Here is a 21,014-nt window from a genome sequence, read left to right on the forward strand (position 1 = left end):
TTCTTTGAGTTTGAATGTAACCGGATTTATATGCAGAAAAAACAACATGGTACCATACAAACACATCCTATTCTTCATCACAATTCTTCTACACCCACACCATGTTTCTGTCTTTGCCAGTCCTCTTCTTCCCCACAGTATAACATCACTTTAACATGCAGTATCTTAGTCGCTGCGGCCCCTCCCAGTCACACTCTCACTGTAGAGAATCAGCTAATAGACAGACATGTGTGTTGACATAAACCTGAGCTCAACATACTAGGTATACCATGGAGCCACAGAGTTACCAGGATCTGCCGTCTCTGCACAATGGTGACAAGCATTAGCTCTGCGGCAGCCTAATACTGGGCTTAAGGCTCGACTCTGCTTAATCTATTCTTCATGGTTTAGCCTGGCAGTGTGAACTACTACTCTAATGGGCTTATAAAGACGCTTCTATTTTCTGCAATGATGGTTAAATGGTGTGTACCAAATGTTAAAGGTCTACTTCTCTACTGGCAAACTTGGCAAAGCTATGCCTGATCTGTCTGGCTCACTTGAGGTGTTGCACGGACTAATCATTAGCATGGTTTGTGCCGGTGGTTTTTGGCTGAATTAAGGTAAATTAGGACCTATCAATTGCCAACTAGAGCAATGGAAATCCAAAATAATGCAGGTCTAAACAGCTAAACATCTTTGGCTGCTCGATTATGGCAAAAATCATAATCTCGATTATTTGGGTCAATAATTGATATCACGATTATTAAAAACGATTATCCATTTACTTTGAAAACATCCATTTATTGAAAAATAAAATGTGAACAGTATGTTTTTAACACTTGATTACCCTGGACTTTAAGTATAATTCAACTGAAAAACCAATAAAATGTAAAAAAATAAATAATCTTTTTATGTCGATTATGTTGTTTTCAGAATCGTTGCAAGCCAAAATCATAATTGCGATTAATTGAGAAGTCCTAAGTTTTAGTAAAAACTATTGTGCTTTTTGGAAAATACACTATTGCTTTTAGAATCAGCCAACTAACGGTCTGTTTTCGGAGGGAAAAGACACCCGTAGCTCAGTATCTACCGACAGAACTCCAAGGACAAGCTTTACAGTGATAAAGCAAAACAAACCCATTTGACACACAGACATCTGGCTTGTGAAAAAGTTATAATGTCTACAGGTCGAGTCTGCTTTCAACTGAGCCTCAAAACATTTTCTTCTGCATTCACATAATCTGACAAGAGAATTCAAACATCAATTTAGAGAAACCTTCCAAAGGTCATCAGGCAAAACTCTAAAGCTGAAAAACTGAACAGAATAGTTTCGGGAATCAATATTCTTCTACACCAAACACATCGGAGATGAAGCTGACCAAACAAACAGCCGTTTACTATTCCACTGTTGAGCCCCTTGCAATCATCCGAATAATGGCCTCATTTAGGAACTCAACACTTTTCAAAAGAAGGATGTTGCTGACAGACATCAGCACAGCAACTTACCTATCAAACGAGCCAACCCTTTTTTTGTCTTTCGTTCTTTCAAACTTCCTTTCATTCTTTCACCTTCTTTCATATCCTCTGTTTTCTAGTCTCGGTCCACTTCTCCACACTAGCTAACAGACTGTCCCTGGGTGAGAGGCAAGCAAGGGATGAAGAGGAGGAGGGGATGAAGAGAGGAGGGGGAAATACTGTAGGTGAGGGGGAATGCAGAGATAGAGCGAATGACTGTTGATCAATGAATTCCCACAGCTGTGACCCTCTCTCGGAGTGTGTACCCCCTTTCTCTTCATTTCTTTCTAAGAATATTAATAGTGGAATTGTTTTGTCTTTTGTCTGTCAGATTAGGATATGCCTTTAAATCCCAGGAGTGTTTCAACATGCCTCCACTATATTCTCCCCAATTCTTTCCTAGTGTAACCCCCATTCCAATGGCACTCTTTTTTATGTTTGTATCTACATTCACACTCCCTTTTCCCGAATTACCATGAATTCAATTATGAAAGGAAACTGCATTCAGGAATATAGTGCAGATATAACTAGAAGCAAACACCCCTGCTGCTCACCAAGAAACGCCTTCTGCTTTAGTTTATTTAAGGAACAGCATTTTTAGACATGTAAATGGTATTTGTACCAAAGGGTTTGTAAAAGACAGTGAAATAGAGAGATGTAAAGGCTCAGCAGAGAGAGGTCTGAAGGGAATAGCGGGAGCATTACATGAAGAAATTGACCCACCCGATCATCCGTTTACAATACCATCCCCCATTCACTCAAACAGCACAGTCCCCTTATTAAGTGATCATTACATCCGCCATTTCTTTTATTTGTGTGTTTATCTTTTTTTTCTCCATCTTATAGTCTTTCACACACACCTTGGAGCACTTCACTTCAAAGAGATCTTCCATGTGGTTGACAGCCACCACTCCAACACACACACACACACACACACACACACACAGGAAGGCACAATCACACGTTGCACTCAGCTACACACACAACAATAATCGCTCTTACTATTCACCTTCCTCACACACACTTCACACCCACCAGCTCCAGCTGCTCCACTGATGGTTTTTCTGCTTTTCACCAGCCCCCTCCCATTTCTTGGTGCCTCCACCCAGTGTTCCCAGCTTGTATTCAACATAAATGCAAGCCTCTTTTCCCCATGAGCCTCATTCCTAACCTTCTACCCATTAACCAATGCTACCTTTCAGCATCCCTCTCCTGAAGCGATTCTGCGCTCCAAGAGCCCCTCAGCCCAACCCCCCCATCCCCTGCTCACAGAGTGTAACAGGAGGACAGCCGGCTGGTTGGGAAGCACAACACGCAGAACCAAACGGATACCTGCTGTACAAGTAAGCAAGGAGATTTTTGACATGCCTTGGGATGGTGCATTGCCCATGCTGCGACACGGACCGCTGCAGCTGAAAGTGATCGCGTTTCCTGTTCCCCCTCCTCTTTTTTTCCTCTCTCCTCCTCCCTCCTCCTGTCCCTCGTTTTCTGTTCTTCACAAAGCGCCGGGTCTCTCCTTCCTTTTGCCGGTCCCCGCGCTCCTATTCGCTCCTCTCCTTCTGCCGTCCTCCTTCCCTTTGTCTCACTCTGGCGTTCTCTTTTGCCTCAACTGGAACCTCCTTTTTGCGAGATGGCTGTGGTCCAGCAGCGGCGCTCCTGACAGCACTGCGCGTGTGTGACTGCGAGCACGTGTGTGTGTGTGAGGGAGAGGTTGAGTGGGAGAGCCTGGGTGTGTGTGCGAGAGTGTGTGAGTGAGAGAGAGAGAGAGAGAGAGAGAGAGAGAGAGAGAGAGGGGCGTATTCTTCAGCTGTATGGTCCTTGCATGCCGGTGCAAGGATGCTCAGCATGCAGCTAAGAATTAAGCAAAAATCTTTCCCATAAATTCACACTCTCACCCACTCAGTCTCACTTGCTCACTCTATGCCTTATTTCCTCTCCATTACACATTATATTTTCTCCCTCTCTCTCTTAAAGACACAGGCGGCGGCACGCTGCATTGCTACACGCCTCGGGCACATCTCATGATATGGTAATAAAGGGGAGTCCAGGGACACGAATGGTCCTGTGTGGGGCTCAGCAGCTGAGCTAGCAGGGTGGGTGGAGAAATGCTTCAAGTGTCTACTGTACCATGGGGGAGGATGGGGGAGGAGGGTGGTGGGGAGAGAGAGAGTGGAAGTGAGAGACAAGAGCGTACACTTGAATATACCCTAGTGACAACAGCAGCTAATGATGAAGCTGCGCTGGGCCCCAGGCGAGGCTGTAATGTATTGGCATGGCAACCAGCGCGCAGTGGCAGGTGAGGGTGACGAGAAGGACGTCACATGAGGGCGACCTCAGCATCTCTGTGGCCTGTGGATCTGCACTGCTGGATGTTTGTTCGCAAGAACAAATGATCCCTCTTAATCCGGGCGACTATCACCTTCACTTCACAACAATCACACTTGAGAATAAGGGCAGAACCCAGCGTTATGTCAGCTATTCAAAAAGCCTTTGAAAATCAACTGTGAAAAAACCACACTGAAATCAGTCATGTACAATACCTGGGTATATGCAGGAATCCTGAAGTCAAATGTAATTTGTCTTTTTTAAGACCCTTTCCATACATTTTAAGACCTCATCGCCACTTGAGTTGAGTTTTAACCGGTTACATTGGCGACACATTTTACCTCACATTGACTATATACAGTATTGATTGTCCTTCCTCCTAATCTTCCAACCATTTGGACGCAAACTTGCATTTCCCCATAACGATGTTGTTTCACAACCGGCGTAAACGGGCCTTAGTGCGCTATCAAGCAGTGAGCGTGCGATATCCTGTTCAGGTGACATCAAATCCAACAGGATGCCATAAATAAACTACACACCTACGCAATGATTACATTCAGGCAAACTGTAGAATACAACCTCTTTGGACAATTGATATACTTATTGAAAACAAACTACAAAATGTAATAACTTGGAAAATGCCGTTTAATACTTTTTAATAGCCTTAATTTTCACTAAATTGATCTATCAACTTTTAATACTTTTTAAGACCCCGCGGACACCCTGAATACTAAAAGAGGACAAAACAATACAATACAATACAAATGAGCTACAAGTGGATAAGGGGAGCAAACAGATGGAATGAAATCAAAGAGTAATAGTGAGCATCATGGAAGCTGTCAGGTGTTGCGCAGCACAGAGATTCAGAGCATTGCTGTCAAGCAGGGGAGGCTTTGTTTTGCTGTAGTAGCTAATGGGTGTTGATGAGTTAAGAAAGTAAGAGCAGCAGGGGGAGAGAGGGAAGAAGAGAATGTAAAATGCCAGGAGACGGAGAGATAAAAGAGAAGGGAGCGCCTCTTCACGATGAGTTCTATGAATAATGTATGGCGCACACGACTTACACAGCACACTGGCCTGTCCGTCACGTCCAGCTGGCTCACGGGATCACGGAGGAGATACATCGTGCAGTCAGCTGGCGCCTGTCTTCTTGAGCTAAAAGCGTGCACGCAAAACCCTGCAACAGCACGAATGTACACGTTATTTTAATTAAGTTGACATAAGGTGAGTCATATATTATACAAAAAGAGACAGCCTTTATTCATAAGTGTCATTAAATGTACCCTAGATAATCAAATGTCATCATATTTGGTATAAAATTGCAGGTGTATGAGCACAAAAACATTAACTTATGGACAAAAACCACATTCATGGCCAATTGTGTATTGATGAAATGCTTAGGGAAATGAAAGGTAATTGTGATTTACTGTTTACTGTCAATAGTGAAGAGAAATGTCACATAAAAAATGTTGTGTGGTAAGAGACACACTGTTCTATATACATGTCATCCAGCTAAGTCATATGAGGACAACATATAAAAGGAGTATTGCTCATTGTGTGGACATGTTGGACTGCATTGTGAAAGATCTACATTAAAGCCATGCTGCAGGGTGCTACTGCTGGTGCTGAATATGGTATTTCCCAGCAGGTGATGGTTACTATCTTTTTGCAAATGATCTCTTATTGAGATTGGAACAATTCTAAAATCAAATTAGTTGGAAAGTGGAAAGTTAGATTGTACTTCTCCAAAAGCACAACATGATGTGAGGGCAGCGGGTTGATAGGTTTGCTGATAACTGAGTTATTATACCAAAGGTGTTTTTTGATGCCGGCAAAACTGTAATCATTAAAGTAAACAGCAAATCTAGTGCAGAGTATCTGGAAATTGAAACAGGTGTAGCCTACTGACTTTGGCACACTATTCTTCAAAAGCTTTCTTCACAAAATGATCTTTGGCCGACAACAGACACGGCTAGCAGAGAGCACTTCAAGTGAACAACAACAGCCCAGTTTAATTTTGGCTGATTATCAAGGACACACAGATGCGATCGCACCGTAGGCTGATGTAAAAGATAGTGGACCAAACAGTAGAGTTTGGTAGAGAAAATATCTGTTTTTCAGCATAGCACAGACACAAAGACTTTGAAATTGTGCATGTAATAAACAGGAGGGGAAATATATCCCTAATTATGGATCTAATATTACATTTGATGCATTATTATTATTTATGCTGTTTTGTTTTACGGTATAATGAAGTGCAGACTATAAAAACTGTTCCGTTATTTTTCTTTTAAATTAACATGTCTTTGTCTCCCTGGCACAAATAGGGAATAAATAAACAAAACAAAATAAACAACAACAAAAACACATTGGTATCCGCCAAGAACATTTCAATTGGTGCATCCCTAAATACAACAAAACGTGCTGTTTACATCACTCACACAAAGCACGTGCACGCAGGCAATATCAATGCCAGTTTGAAATGTCATTACTCCTTATATAATGCTGTGAGTCTTTATTTAATGTGGGGAAAGAACACAAATAAAACTGCTGCAGTAGATCTAAGGGATTATCGGCCAAGGACATTGTTGTTATGTTGAGGTAATAGCTTTGACCTGCATTGTTTGGGAAACAACATTTTACTGCCTTGTACAATGGTTAAGACGATATTATTGGAGGTGTAAAGTGATGATGGCCGGTTTTCCCTGAAGGCTTCTGTATTTTACAGAGAAGAAAGCTGCTCATTGCAGAGGTGCAACTTGCTGAGTAAGTAGCTTTGTTGAGTTGATGAGCACGCTCAGCAACTGCTTTATAATAAAATGGCATATGCTGTTTTATTGCTGGATCTAGAACCTACCGTTTGGCAGTGTGAATTATCAGGCTGCTCAATCTAAAATGGATTTGGCCTTTCTTAAATAGCATTTTGCAACTGTTCAATTCATGGCCTTGAAAAACATGGTCTGGTTGTCCCCTAAGGAGTCAAAGGAGCACAGTTTGTCCTGTGTCCTCCTTCTTTCTTTCCATCTCAGCTGTAAGAGCCCATCGACCCAGAAACACATTCTGTGGCACAATAGATCTGCGCTCGCTTCAGTGGAAACTGGCCATCTGAGGTTATTAAAGGGGCGCGGGGGATGAATGTCAATGACAGTGTGACTTGGATGCAGAAAGACAAGGCAACCTAGAAAAGGTGTTCTTAATGTGTTAGAGAGAGAGAAAGGTCAATATCGTAGCACATCAATCATCATTCAAATTCCCTCCACGACATACACTCGCATGCACAAATGCACACAGTTGCTAATGGTGCATCGTAACCTTGAGGGACCTTCTCAATGACACTGTGGGTTCAGAGCAAATTGTGGGTTGCCGAAATAGTTAGTGTTTCCGGTGTTGTGTGGCATATGTTTGGCATACGCTATTACTTTATTATAATATAAACCCAACATGGGGATGTTATAGACATAACGAGTCAATCTTTATATATTTGGTATAAAGATCCAGTATTATAAACTCAACCAGAGGGTCCGGAAGGTACAAACACAACCAGCATTTAGGATGAAAGTAAGCACAGAATATATTTTCTGGTAAACTAATTATTATTTGTAACAGATCACACTTATTATTAGTGTGACCTGTGATAAAGGGGTTTTCAAGAGTAGGGAACATTCCATGCCATGACATCCCTAATATGCTTGTGGTGTAAAAAGAACAGCTAAGAAGTAATGTATCATTTTAATTGTCAAATATGAGGACAATCCTCTCTACAGACCTCCAATACAGTGAACCAAGACTGTTCCAATTATAGGCAATGACAAACATTTATCATCTAACCATTTCAAACTTTGCAGATGTCCAGCAGAGTTAATGCTGCTAAAGCACTTATGACCCTTTGTCCAGTGGAGACAATAGAGACAAATGTTTATGGGAGCCAATGAGCCATATTCTGTCAGCTGGCTCACAAAGAGCAATACTAAATGTCTGCTATAAAACTAAATTAGATACAGAACCAGACTATTATTGACAATCTTCTGGGTGGCGCACAGACAGCATGGCCAATACTCTTCTTGGCTAGAAAGGGGGGGTTCACTTTGAGCTACCACTGATTGTGAGGAGTGGGCATCAGTTGCCCATTGAGATTGATGGGATGTCAGTAAACCACCTGAGGCCCAGCAGAACACCGAGACACATCAGAGTCACAACCTGTTTTTAACGGCGGATATGCTCATGCATACAAGGAATTTGACTCTGGCATTTGATTATACCTTAACAACACCGCCAAAAGTTAAGAGTAAGGAGCAGACCACCTCTTCTTAAGAAATATATATAAGAGCTACAGTAGGTGACCACCAAAATATGGTTGCCTAAATTGAGCAAGGAATACAGCGGACTGTAGCATAATTGTAAGCCCTAACAAAAGAGAAAATATTAAACCACAGAAACCATACAATCTACTATGTTTAAGACAAAGATGTTTACATCCCTTAAGTCAAAACCATGGTCAAAACACATTATTACTTTCTACTAGAGACCATTATTTGCCAATGGGCAAGCCCAAGAGAGACAACCAAGAGTTAAATGTACTGCAAGTCACCAAAATATCAACATTTAACATGAGAAAACAACTAAATGTAGGTACTTTAAAGTTACTTTAGTACTGTATGACCATTTAATTTAAACTTGCTTTTATCCCCAACATTTCAATGGAAATGTTGTATTATTTGTTTTATTGTGTTGACTTTATCAATAGTTAACTGCTGCAGATTAGGATTTTGCAAAGGATATGCTTAGTTTATCAATTCAATTAAACTACCCAGCAATATAGATTTAATTCCCATATAGATTGAAATTAGCTCCGACTTGACCAGCGACAGCAATAAAAGGCTGCTTTCAATTATGTGCGTCACCCAAAAAACAAAAAACGATTATTCAAGCATATAATATGAAATAATATCTACTTGAAAGTAACGTTACACTAGGCCAACTGTACTAAGAGTTTGAATGCAAAACTTGGACTTGTTTACTGTTCTGCATATATATCAAACAATTTATGAAAAATGAGCACAGCAAACTACGATGAATAATGAAGAGGCGTAGGGCAGTGATTAGCTAACACGGCAGGTAGCATTTAGCTTAGCTAGATAGGTAGCCAACATGGTAGCTAAGCACAACCTCATAATTAAGTTCGATACTTACTTTAAGACATGATAATTCTGCCATTTGGCATTTGGCTTGTCTTGAACTCTGCTGCGGGTATCTAACATGAGGAAGAACCAAGTAACTGAGTTAGCAGCGATCAAATGACAGGTAAGCAAAAACAGAGGCCAAACAGGGTGCGGAGCTATTTAACTAGACCTCTTCAAATTAAAGGGTTACAGCGTGTGCCGAATATCGAGTATTGATGACGATTCCTTTTTCTAAAATTATTATTATTATCACAATCAAAGTGTTTTTTAAAGTGTTTGCTGTAGGTCCTGCATTGGGAAATGTACTGAAGTAGGCTACAAAAGTCTGAAAATGTCATACTTAAAATGCCAAAAGCAAAAATAATATAGAATAGCACATAGGCCTATAGGCCAAGGAGTATTCATAATAAGTAGGTAGCCTACACGTAGAACAAAGCAGAAGTTGCCTATGTGGCTTAAAATAGATATGATGGCACGCCCAGATATGAAAAAACAAAAATAAGAAGGTCAACAATACAAAAGGAGTCACAAAAAAGGCCAATAATAGGTTGCCTTCCCTAATAATTGTAGCAATAGTTTTATTTAAGGCGACATATATTTTATCCACCACTGCTCATTGGAAGAAACTTGGAGTTCAGTTTCTTACTCAAGGACACAACATGTGAAAAAGCCTGAGTTCAAACCATCAACTGTAGGAGATATTGATGACCTGTGAACTCCTATGTCCAATAAATAATTGTTGTTGTACTAAACCACAACAAAAAGATTAACGGTATATAATAAAAAGTGCATGTTATATACATTGGGTAAATACTAATAGGTCTAAAAAAAAGTCCAAACTAATACAATTCAATGGGGACTGCATTTATTGGCAACGTTTTATTTATATTAAAAGATCTGTCTTTTCTCTTGCAGACATCTTTCTTCAACTGTCTTCCAGACGGATTTAGTCATGTTGTGAAAATAAAGAGTTCTTGGCCTCAACGTCAGTACACTGCCAATCAACTTGACAAATCCTGTGTTTCCATGGCAATGTTAAAGGCTAGAGATGAGTTGTCTTTATGGAAAGGTGCAGTCCCTGCTGGTGAACTATGTTTCCTTTGTGTTGTGTGGGTGGCTGGACAGGATTTGAAATACCAGCCCAGCAACAGGCACACTGCTGAGCGCCTTCTGTGACTTCTGTACGCCAAGAAAATGTGTGAAAAATGACCGGCATTACTGTTACACATACACAGAGCCTGTAGAGAGAAAATGTTAGATGATTTACCTGCACTGTCAGAAAACGTAATCCCTGCAGCAAATAGGACCACATATTTATGTTATTCACGCATTAAATACATTTAGCTAAGCATAAAACGAAAACCATTTAGACTTTGTTGTTGTTTGTTGTTGTGCAACATTCATATGAGGCAAAAGTCAAAGTGATGAGATACAAGATAATGTATTGGGAATTACTTCATCTTCTGCAGCCTCCTTTCCTTTTTCAATATATTAACAATATCCTTTGAATGATCTTCACAGGTGGATAATTGATAAAGCTGGTCGATGACAATCAATGGCGCAGTGCTTCAGCTCCCCTGGGATAGAGGTCATCAGTGGTGGAACACGGAGCATTTCAATAATGTCAATATATTTAACTGCAAGTAAAGCTATATACATTGTTAGATTGTCGATGTAGCATTGCATAAGCAGCAATTTACTTGTGTAGCAGAACAAGGTGCTAGTTTTACCTAAAATATATAGGGAAAGAAAAGGGACCCTACATAATGACACAAGATAAAGCTAAGGAGGTTTGAGAGGACGGGCCGTAAGAAAGAATAAAAAACAAAGTTCTGCTAAACAAATTTTTTTTGGTTAAATCATCTAATCGTAGATAACTGAATAACTTTTAATGCGAAGTTTAGGGGGAAATTACATGACTCTAATGTACCTAATAACTAAAACTGCAAATTAAATGTTCAAATAAGTAGTTCAATAATTCCCTCTTAAACTGAGTTTAAAGTTGCACAAAATGGAACTTGGAATAAAATTCAACTTCAAGAACTACTCTTCACCAGAGTACTTGAGTAAATGTTCTTTGCTACTTTCCACCACAGGAGGTTACAGTGTTTGTGCAAATAGGGATGCTGAAAAGTCATAGTGTGGTTAACAAAGGCTTAATCAATCAGTCAATCAATCAATGTTTATTTATATAGCCCAATATCACAAATGTTACATTTGTCTCAGTGGACTTCACAGTTTGTACAGAATATCAGTATGACAATACAACACCCTCTGTCCTTAGACCCTCACATCGTACAAGGAAAAACTTTCAGAGAAAAACCCCACAGTTTAAAGGGAGAAATGGGAGAAACCTCAGGGAGAGCAACAGAGGAGGGATCCCTCTCCCAGGACGGACAGACGTGCAATAGATGCCGTGTGTAAATTGAAGAGATTATACATTTTACAGCGTAGGTAGTCCAAATGTTTGGAAATGCATGTGTCTATAATAAAAAGATGAATCCACGAGGATGTCAACAATCCTGTGGGAGCCATCAGGGAAGTAGTATGATGAGAGTCAGGCAGGACCACAGTGATAGGTTCAGCCACGACTCGAAGTCCAGGACTCAAATCCAGAACTCAGGATAGAGGATCCAGGACACAGGACCGCAGCAACAGGATCAGCCACGACTCAGGATCCCGACGTAGATATAGACACCAAAAAGAAATTTGGGGGAAGCTGGGTTAATCGGAACATGAGTACAGGTACAGACAGACAGAAGGAAGAAGTAAGGTGTCCCCCGACAGTCTAAGCCTAGCAGCTAAACTAACGTGTCTACGTACATGCACTCCCTTAGGATAGATTGAGGGAAAGGGGTAGCAAGTAAGAAGTAAGGAACAGAGGTGGAGAGGCACAACGTGTCTACGTACATGCACTCCCTTAGAATAGGATGAGGGAAAAGAGTAGGAATTAAGATGTATGCGCCACATCTATACCATGAGCGCATTGCTCCTAAAAAGTTTTTCTGGCACTGACACCAATCAACAGTTGTGCGTCGACTCGGCAGGGATCAAGGCACGTGCATGCCCCTCCCTGCTTCCACCGTCTACACACACAACCAAATTACATCTATACCATCAGTGAGGGAAAAGAGTAAGAACTAAGATGTATGGGTGAAGAGGCACAACGTGTCTACGTCAATGCACTCTTATTAGATTATTTTATCAACCATAAGCTTTATCAAAAAGGAAGGTCTTAAGCGTACTCTTAAAAACGGATAGGCTGTCTGCCGCCCGAACACAAACTGGAAGCTGATTCCACAAAAGTGGAGCTTGATAAGAAAAGGCTCTGGCTCCCATTGTACTTTTAGAGACCAACAACCAACAACCCTGCATTCTTGGAACGCAATGCCCTAGTAGGACAGTAGAGTATAATGAGTTATTTAAGGTAAGATGGCGCCTGCCCATTAAGGGCTTTGTAGGCGAGAAGAAGAATTTTCAATTATATCCTGTGTTCTATAGGGAGCCAGTGTAAGGCAGCCAGAACAGGAGTAATTTGGTCCCTTTTCCTAACTCTGGTTAGTACACGCGCTGCAGCATTTTGAATCAGCTGAAGCGACTTAACTGACTTCTTGGTACACCCTGATAATAAGGAGTTACAATAATCCAGCCTTGAAGCAACAAATGCATGGATTAGTTTCTCTGCATCGTTTTGAGGCAAGATATGCCTGATTTTTGCAATGTTACGAATAAGAAGGCGGTCCTTGAGATTGATTTTATGTGGGCGCTAAAGGATAAATCCTGATCAAATATAACACCAAGGTTCCTTACAGTCTCACTGGAGGCCAAATGAATGCCATCCATAGTTAATATATCTTTAGGTAGTTTGTTTCGTAGATTCTTTGGGCCGAGTACAATAACTTTAAAAAAAAGTTTTAAAGTCATCCACGTTTTTAAGTCCTTGAGGCAGTCTTGAATTTTATTTAGATGATTGGTTTCATCAGGCTTGATGGATAAATATAGGTGAGTATCATCCGCATAACAATGAAAATGTACAGAATGATTCCTTATAATATTGCCTGAGGGAAGCATATATAATGTGAACAAAATAGGTTAATATGCTGTAAATGTATACATCAATGAAAGTAGTGGATTCACAGAGGGCGCCTGCCAAAGGTTAAGTGTAGAGCAGTGTGTTTGAGTCTACATATCCTTTTAGAATTATTCAGGTCACTTTTTTATTTGACAGTCAGAGTGTGTGTGAGATGGAAATAGATGATGGCGCGGTAGATGTGGTGATTTTGATTGCAAATGTGTTGAACCAGTGTAAGACATTCAGATCCACAGAGCTGTCTGAAGATGATATTCACATCTGCTCAGCCTAATTACAAAGTTCTTTCATATAGAAATATGATAGGATCGGGTCATAGCATCTTCTAATTCCAATAAAAGGGCAGCTGTTGCGAGGTGAGGGATGATGTGCCTTCAAGGATGTAATCATAAACTATACCCTGTAGTCAATTAGAGAGAATGAACTAAATAAAAAACTTAGAACCCAGTCCCTATATCTGTCTGCAATCCAAGCTAGATGGATCACGGTCTTGTCTCCTGCTCTCCCTTTTCCATGTCTACTCATTCTCTCTCTATAAATACATAAGGTGCTGTTTCCAAGGTAACAACTCTATGGAGAATTGGCCCCCTGAAATCTAGATGGAGCGGAAGAGGAGGGTTAATTGTGGTCTGTAGGCTCTCTGATCTTCGGGAGAAGACCCTTGTTTCACTGTGCCACCATCTGTCCAGCTGTACCCTGAAGTCTGGATCCTGGGACTAATGTGTTTTATTTATAAATATCTCATCCTCCAAGCAAATTGTAATGTTGAACAGAAAAAAATACATTCTCAATATAAATAATTCCATTTATTTTTCGATACATTTCCCATAAAAGAATATACATTTATTGCTGAATGGATCATTTTAAATATTTCTCCAACAAGTTTCTGCATTCAAGATCTCTCTTATAGTGCAGTGTGAAGCCACATATACTTACTTATTAGCAAATTAATGTTCAATGTGTCATTAGTGAAAATATTACAAATGAGTCAACAGTTACTTCCATTTTGTTTTTAATTGTATCTATGAAAGAGTGGTTCTATGGTGTGGAGATTGGTCGACAAGATGTTCAAACCAGTGTCAAGGCAATATGGTATGTCTTTCGGTTGAATATTTGTTCCTCTTCTGGTTGCTTTATTTTGAAAGTATTTGCCAGAAATGAAATGTCAGTGAACTATTCATCTCCTCTCTTTAATTAGTATGTACTGCCATCCAGTGGTTATATTCAGGAAATGCAACAGTACCTTTATTACTTGTCCATTTACAAAATATGTATATTTCTCCTGCTAATTGCTTATGACAAAATTAAATGAATAGAATACTGAGATGAGGTAAATAATGATTTTTTAAAAAAGGTATCGATTCTGCCAGATTATTCTCACACTTTTCATCACATCACCAACAATCTCTCTTTAGGAAAATACTCTAAATACATTATGAGCAGCACACAGATTTAGGATTCAAACAACAATTCTGAAAGATTAAACTGACTAAACACTAAACAGGATCAACATACTGTGTAATTATTTGAGCTTAATTGTGCTGTTGGATGTGTGGACACCAAGGAAGAAGGAAAGGAGGTTGAGGTAACTCCTTACTCACCTTCACAAACACCCCTCTAAAAAAATAACCCTACATTACACCAACGTAGGGGAGCAGTGGCCAAAATGTCCAGTGAGGAGGAGAAAAGAATTAAGGAATAATCCAGTAATTCAATATATATGATTCTAAATTGGGACATTACGAACAGTAAGTACTTTGACTATTGGTAATTTAACAATTTTTTTATGCCAATACGTCTCAGTTTATGCTTCTTTATACTTCTACTGCACTACATTTTAGAAACTAGTATTGTATTTTTTACTCCATTACATTTATTTGACAGCTTTTAGTTACTAGTTAGATATATATTATTAGATTATTCAAAAAGATAAATCAATTATTAAATACACTTTGACATGTATTTATAGGTGAAGATATCCAGCAGCAGGACATAAAGTTATTCAAATTAGCTTTACATTTACTTACTGTGATAAAACACATCAATAATCATTATAGTAAAACTCAATATACAGGACTGTCTCAGAAAATTAGAATATTGTGATAAAGTTCTTTATTTTCTGTAATGCAATTAAAAAAACAAAAATGTCATACATTCTGGATTCATTACAAATCAACTGAAATATTGCAAGCCTTTTATTATTTTAATATTGCTGATTATGGCATACAGCTTAAGAAAACTCAAAAATCCTATCTCAAAAAATTAGAATAGTTCCTCAGACCAAGTAAAAAAAAAAGATTTATAACAGCAAAACACAATAAAACATTTGAAAATGTCCATTAATGCACTCAGTACTTGGTTTGGGAATCCTTTTGCACGGATTACTGCATCAATGCGGCGTTGCATGGAGGCAATCAGCCTGTGGCATTGCTGAGGTGTTATGGATGCCCAGGATGCTTCAATAGCGGCCTTTAGCTCATTAGCATTGTTGGGTCTGGTGTCTTTCAGCTTCTTCTTCACAATACCCCACATATTCTCTATGGGGTTCAGGTCAGGGGAATTTGCAGGCCAATCGAGGACAGTAATGCCATGGTCAGTACACCAGTTACTGGTGGTTTTGGCACTGTGGGCAGGTGCCAGATCATGCTGGAAAATGAATTCCTCATCTCCATAGAGCTTTTCAGCAGACGGAAGCATGTAGTGCTCTAAAATCTCTTGGTACACAGCTGCATTTACTCTGGGCTTGATGAAACACAGTGGACCAACACCAGCAGCTGACATGGCTCCCCAAACCATCGCTGACTGTGGGAACTTCACACTGGATTTCAAGCAACTTGGATTCTGCTCCTCTCCAGCCTTTCTCCAGACTCTGGCGCCTTGACTTCCAAATGAAATACAAAACTTGCTTTCGTCTGAAAAGAGGACTTTGGACCACTGTGCAACTGTCCAGTGCTTCTTTTCCTTAGCCCAAGTCAGACGCCTCTTCCGTTGTCTTGAGTTCAGAAGTGGCTTGACCATGGGAATACGGCTATTGTAACCCATTTCCCGGACACGTCTGTGAACAGTGACTTTTGATACCTGGACTCCAGCTTCAGTCCACTGTCTTTGAAGCTCCCCCAAATTCTGGAAGCGACTCTTCTTCACAATGCTGTTAAGGCTGCGGTCATCTCTCTTGGTTGTGCAGCGTTTCCTGCCACATTTCCCCCTTCCAACAGACTTTTTGTGGATGTGCTTTGAAACTGCACTCTGTGAACAGCTTGCTCTTTGAGAAATTTCTTTTTGTGTCTTACCCTCCTGATGGAGTGTGTCAATGACGGTCCTCTGGACAGCAGTCAGATCAGCAGTCTTCCCCATACTTGTGATTTAGTTTACTGAACCAAGCTGAGTGTTTTTCAAGGCTCAGGAAACCCTTGCAGGTGTTTCGAGTTAATTAGACGATTCAAGTGATTCGTTGAACACCCTACTAGTATACTTTTTCATGATATTCTAATATTTAGAGATAGGATATTTGAGTTTTCTTAAGCTGTATGCCATAATCAGCAATATTAAAATAATAAAAGGCTTGCAATATTTCAGTTGATTTGTAATGAATCCAGAATGTATGACATTTTTGTTTTTTTAATTGCATTACAGAAAATAAAGAACTTTATCACAATATTCTAATTTTCTGAGACAGTCCTGTATACGATTCTGAAAAGGGCCATTATGCATAAGGAGTACTTTTATTTTTGGTCGTTTAAGTATATTTTGATATCGATGCTTTTGTACTTTTACTTGTAACACAGTCGTTTTACACTGTAGTGTTTCTACTTTTGTTTTAGTAGAATATCTGAGTACTTCTTACACCACTGCTACCATGAGTGTGGAGCTGTGTGCTACAAAAGCCTGAATTTACAAGAAATATTTTACATCTGAAGATTATTTTCAAATGTAGAACAGGTTGTAAGCGAGGCTCCGTTTGTAAATGAGGAAACAGTTCAGAGTGTCAGCGCTGCTCCTCGTCCTGGAATGAATCAGAGTCGGATAAACCCTCCCTCTTCTTCCTGCTCTCAGACACAGCCAGCTCCACTCTGTATTTCCTGGTTCCTCCCCTTTAGATCCACACTGAGGAGGATGGGTGTAATAACATGTGGGTAGAGTCCAAGAGCTGATAGGCCACATTCACCGTTCAGATTACAGCTCACACTAGTTTCAGCTCTCAGGAAGTGAAACTCAGACACTCGCTGCCACTGAGAGGTGAAATGGCGCAGAAAGGAGTTCAGCTGGACCAGGAAATCTTATCTTGTTCCATCTGTCTGGATCTACTGAAGGATCCGGTGAGCACTTCCTGTGGACACAGCTACTGCATGAAGTGTATTAAAGGCTTCTGGGACGGACAGGATGAGAAGCAGATCCACAGCTGCCCTCAGTGTAGGCAGAGCTTCACACCGAGGCCTGTCCTGCTGAAAAACACCATGTTAGCAGCTTTAGTGGAGGAGCTGAAGAAGACTGGACTCCAAGCTGCTCCTGCTGATCTCTGCTATGCTGGAGCTGAAGATGTGGCCTGCGATGTCTGCACTGGGAGAAAACTGAGAGCACGTAAGTCCTGTCTTATGTGTCTTATATCTTACTGCGAGAAACACCTCCAGCTGCATTATGAATCACCTGCCTTTGAAAAACACAAGCTGGTGGAGCCCTCCAAGAAGCTCCAGGAGAACATCTGCTCTCGTCACGACGAGGTGATGAAGATGTTCTGCCGCACTGATCAGCAGTGTATCTGTTATCTCTGCTCTGTGGACGAACACAAAGGCCACGACACGGTGTCAGCTGCAGCAGAGAGGACTGAGAGGCAGAGAGAGCTGGAGGGGAGTCGACAGAACATCCAGCAGAGAATCCAGGACAGAGAGAAGGAGGTGAAGCTGCTTCAGCAGGAGGTGGAGGCCGTCAATGGCTCTGCTGATAAAGCAGTGGAGGACAGTGAGAAGATGTTCACTGAGCTGATCCGTCTCATGGAGAAGAGAAGCTCTGATGTGAAGCAGCAGCTCAGATCCCAGCAGAAGAGAGAAGTGAGTGGAGTCAGAGAGCTCCAGGAGAAGCTGGAGCAGGAGATCTCTGAGCTGAAGAGGAGAGACGCTGAGCTGAAGCTGCTGTCTCACACAAAGGATCACAACCAGTTTCTGCACAGCTACCCCTCCTCACTGTCAGCCCTCAGTGAAGCTACACACTCCTCCAGCATCAACATCCGTCCTCTGCGCTACTTTGAGGACGTGACGGCGGCCCTGTCAGCAGTCAGAGACAAACTACAGGACGTCCTGAGAGAGGAATGGACAAACGTCTCACCGACTGAAGTGGATGTTTTACTGTCAGCAGCAGAGCCCACCACCAGAGCGGGGTTCTTAACATATTCACAGGAGATCACTCTGGATCCAAACACAGCGCACGCATATCTGTTATTATCTGAGGGGAGCAGAAAAGTAACATTCATGGAACAAAAACAGTCTTATTCTAGTCACCCAGACAGATTCACTACATGGCGTCAGGTCCTGAGTAGAGAGGGTCTGACTGGACGTTGTTACTGGGAGGTGGAGTGGAGAGGGAGAGGAGTTTGTGTAGCAATCGCATACAAGAATATCAGCAGAGCAGCGGGTAGGATTGAATGTTTATTTGGAAACAATGAAGAATCTTGGTCCTTAGGTTGTGACCAAAACAGTTATACATTTCGTTACAACAGTATCCGCACTCCCGTCTCAGGTCCTCGGTCCTCCAGAGTAGGAGTGTACCTGGATCACAGAGCAGGTATTCTGTCCTTCTACAGCGTCTCTGAAACCATGACCCTCCTCCACAGAGTCCAGACCACATTCACTCAGCCGCTACATGCTGGAGTTTGGCTTCATCACGATTTTGGAGACAGTGCTGAGTTGTGTAAACTTAAATAGCCCGAAGTCCTTTGAGGAACTCTTCTACTTTTTAAACTCATTGTGTGTCCATCATTGTTGCTGAGAGCTGATTGTTCATGTCTTCACTGCAGAGAGATCAGCTATCAATCAAACATTATGGGATGTGCTTTGACATCTTCTCATGAGTCGCTCTGTAAATATTGAAGTTTCTTTAGGCGGTGCTCCTTCCTGTGTCTGTTAGTGTTTAGCCATGGAGGCTGTCACTGCTCAGGAGGATTTCTGTTAACCTCAACTGATATTTCTCTGAATGAAAATGTAAATTTTACTTAAAAAATGTGTTGAATATAGACATTGATGTATTTGTATGTTGTTGTTTCTCTTGTAAAGCATGAGTCTTAAGAGAGAAAGCACCTGAGCTTATTTCATTGTAGATATTTTATTCTAAATGTCTTTTATTTTTTACTAAGTATCAATGTGTTGAATGTATAAATGAAAGTTGGAAGAATGAAATAACACAAATTAAAAGAAAAGTCATGAAAAGAAAAGCTAACAGGTTGAGTTTGTAATAAATTGTGTTTCTATTTTCAAGATGTGAGATGAGTGCCACATTATCATATCTGTAAAAAGAATTGGGGTTTTTCTTGTTAATAAAAAAGCTAAGAGGACAAAGGTGACATTTTCAGCCTCTTATTATAAAAATATCTCTGAAACAAGATATTTGAAATGTTGCATATATATATTTAATTTATTTGTAGGACAAAGAAAAATTTAAGAAATTCAGATTTTCTCAGAAAAACATGTGTTGTGGCGCGATTGCACCTGCCGGCCATCGTAGTTTGTATATCTGAAACATCGATTTTAAAGTAATAAAAGGTCAAATAAATGTTATTCTTTTTCAAAGAGTGATGAAAACTGCTGCAACACTGTTAGACCGTAAAACCGGGATGACATTGAAACCAGAGCTGGAAAAGGTGAACTTGTGGAAAATGAAAAAAGGCATCTCTTGCTAAGATGTAGCAGGAAATAAATAATGGAGCCTGGAGCTACACCAGCAGAGTTCTTATTATACATCCATCTACACCAGCAGCAGTTTGATGTCAGGCCAGGGTGACCGGAACAGGAAGGAACTCCTGCATCATGTTGTAAACGTTAAAGTCACACAGGGAACGTAGTGCTTCTGTTCTTCTGTGGGTTTGTTTTGAGTCTAATGTAAGAGTATAAAGCGAGGTGTGTGTGTGTGTGTGTGTGTGTGTGTGTGTGTGTGTGTGTGTGTGTGTGTGTGTGTGTGTGTGTGTGTGTGTGTGTGTGTGTGTGTGTGTGTGTGTGTGTGTGTGTGTGTGTGTGTGTGTGTGTGTGTGTGTGTGCGTGTGTATTTTTTTTTTTTTACTGCCTTGTAAATCCGAAACAGGTTTATTACCAGGTAGGTTGACACGTACGAGGAATTTGACTTGGTGTCATGATGCATACATAAAAGTAAAACAAAAATTAAAAACACAGACAGAGAACTATTATAAGGAAACTGTATTAACATAAAAAAATAATATAAAATATATTAAAATATAGCAGTATTTACATTGAAATAGAATGGAATAAAATATGTGCAGTAATACAAAAAAAAACAGATATTGTGTACATTGTGTACATTAATGTAATACATAGAGTCTATGATGTGGCTGAGGTAAAGTGTCAGTTGGGGTCCCGGGCCTTGTGGATGGGGTCCCGAGCCTTGTGGATGAGGACAGCAGATTTGTACCACCTCAGGTCTGCAAAACATACAATTGCAGGGGTCTTTCTAATTCATTAAAGAGCTAAAAAGACCACAAGTGAAGTTGTCATGAACGCAGAAAGCTCGAGATATTGTCAAATGGAGTCCCTCATTTAAAACAGCAGAAGTTGTGGTGGATGTGGGAAATTGTGAGAACTCTGAACATTTCCAGACTCAGGCCTTCACTTTCTGACTCTCATACACCCTTTCATCACCTCCCGCCTGGACTACTGCAATGGAGTCCTGTCCGGGGTTCCAAGCAAAGCCCTGGAGAGGCTCCAATACGT

At 40.6% G+C, this 21,014-nt stretch overlaps 2 protein-coding genes across 11 annotated transcripts in view; one reads left to right on the top strand and one right to left on the bottom strand.

Moving 5' to 3' along the window:
- Positions 1-9,165, bottom strand: part of LOC307015163 (SRC kinase signaling inhibitor 1-like) — a 95,027-nt gene extending 85,862 nt beyond the window's left edge. For 4 of the 10 annotated variants that reach the window (XM_079643607.1, XM_079643613.1, XM_079643612.1 and 1 more), the window contains exon 1: positions 1,486-2,584. In XM_079643607.1, coding sequence (XP_079499733.1) covers positions 1,486-1,558 — 73 coding nt within the window. In that variant the 5' untranslated portion in view covers positions 1,559-2,584. Of the gene's footprint in view, positions 1-1,485; positions 2,586-2,862; positions 3,265-4,880; positions 4,994-9,006 lie in introns of those variants that run through there. The other 6 variants (XM_079643608.1, XM_079643609.1, XM_079643610.1 and 3 more) reach the window with 3 other exon arrangements.
- Positions 9,166-17,320: 8,155 nt separating this feature from the next.
- On the top strand, positions 17,321-19,622 carry LOC307017091 (tripartite motif-containing protein 16-like). Its single transcript, XM_079646545.1, has one exon. The coding sequence runs from the start codon at positions 17,328-17,330 to the stop codon at positions 18,999-19,001; it is 1,674 nt and encodes a 557-aa protein (XP_079502671.1). The 5' UTR covers positions 17,321-17,327; the 3' UTR covers positions 19,002-19,622.
- Positions 19,623-21,014: the final 1,392 nt, after the last annotated feature.

This window comes from Notothenia rossii (genome assembly GCF_949606895.1).
Source record: "Notothenia rossii genome assembly, chromosome: 8".
Classification (NCBI taxonomy): domain Eukaryota; kingdom Metazoa; phylum Chordata; class Actinopteri; order Perciformes; family Nototheniidae; genus Notothenia; species Notothenia rossii.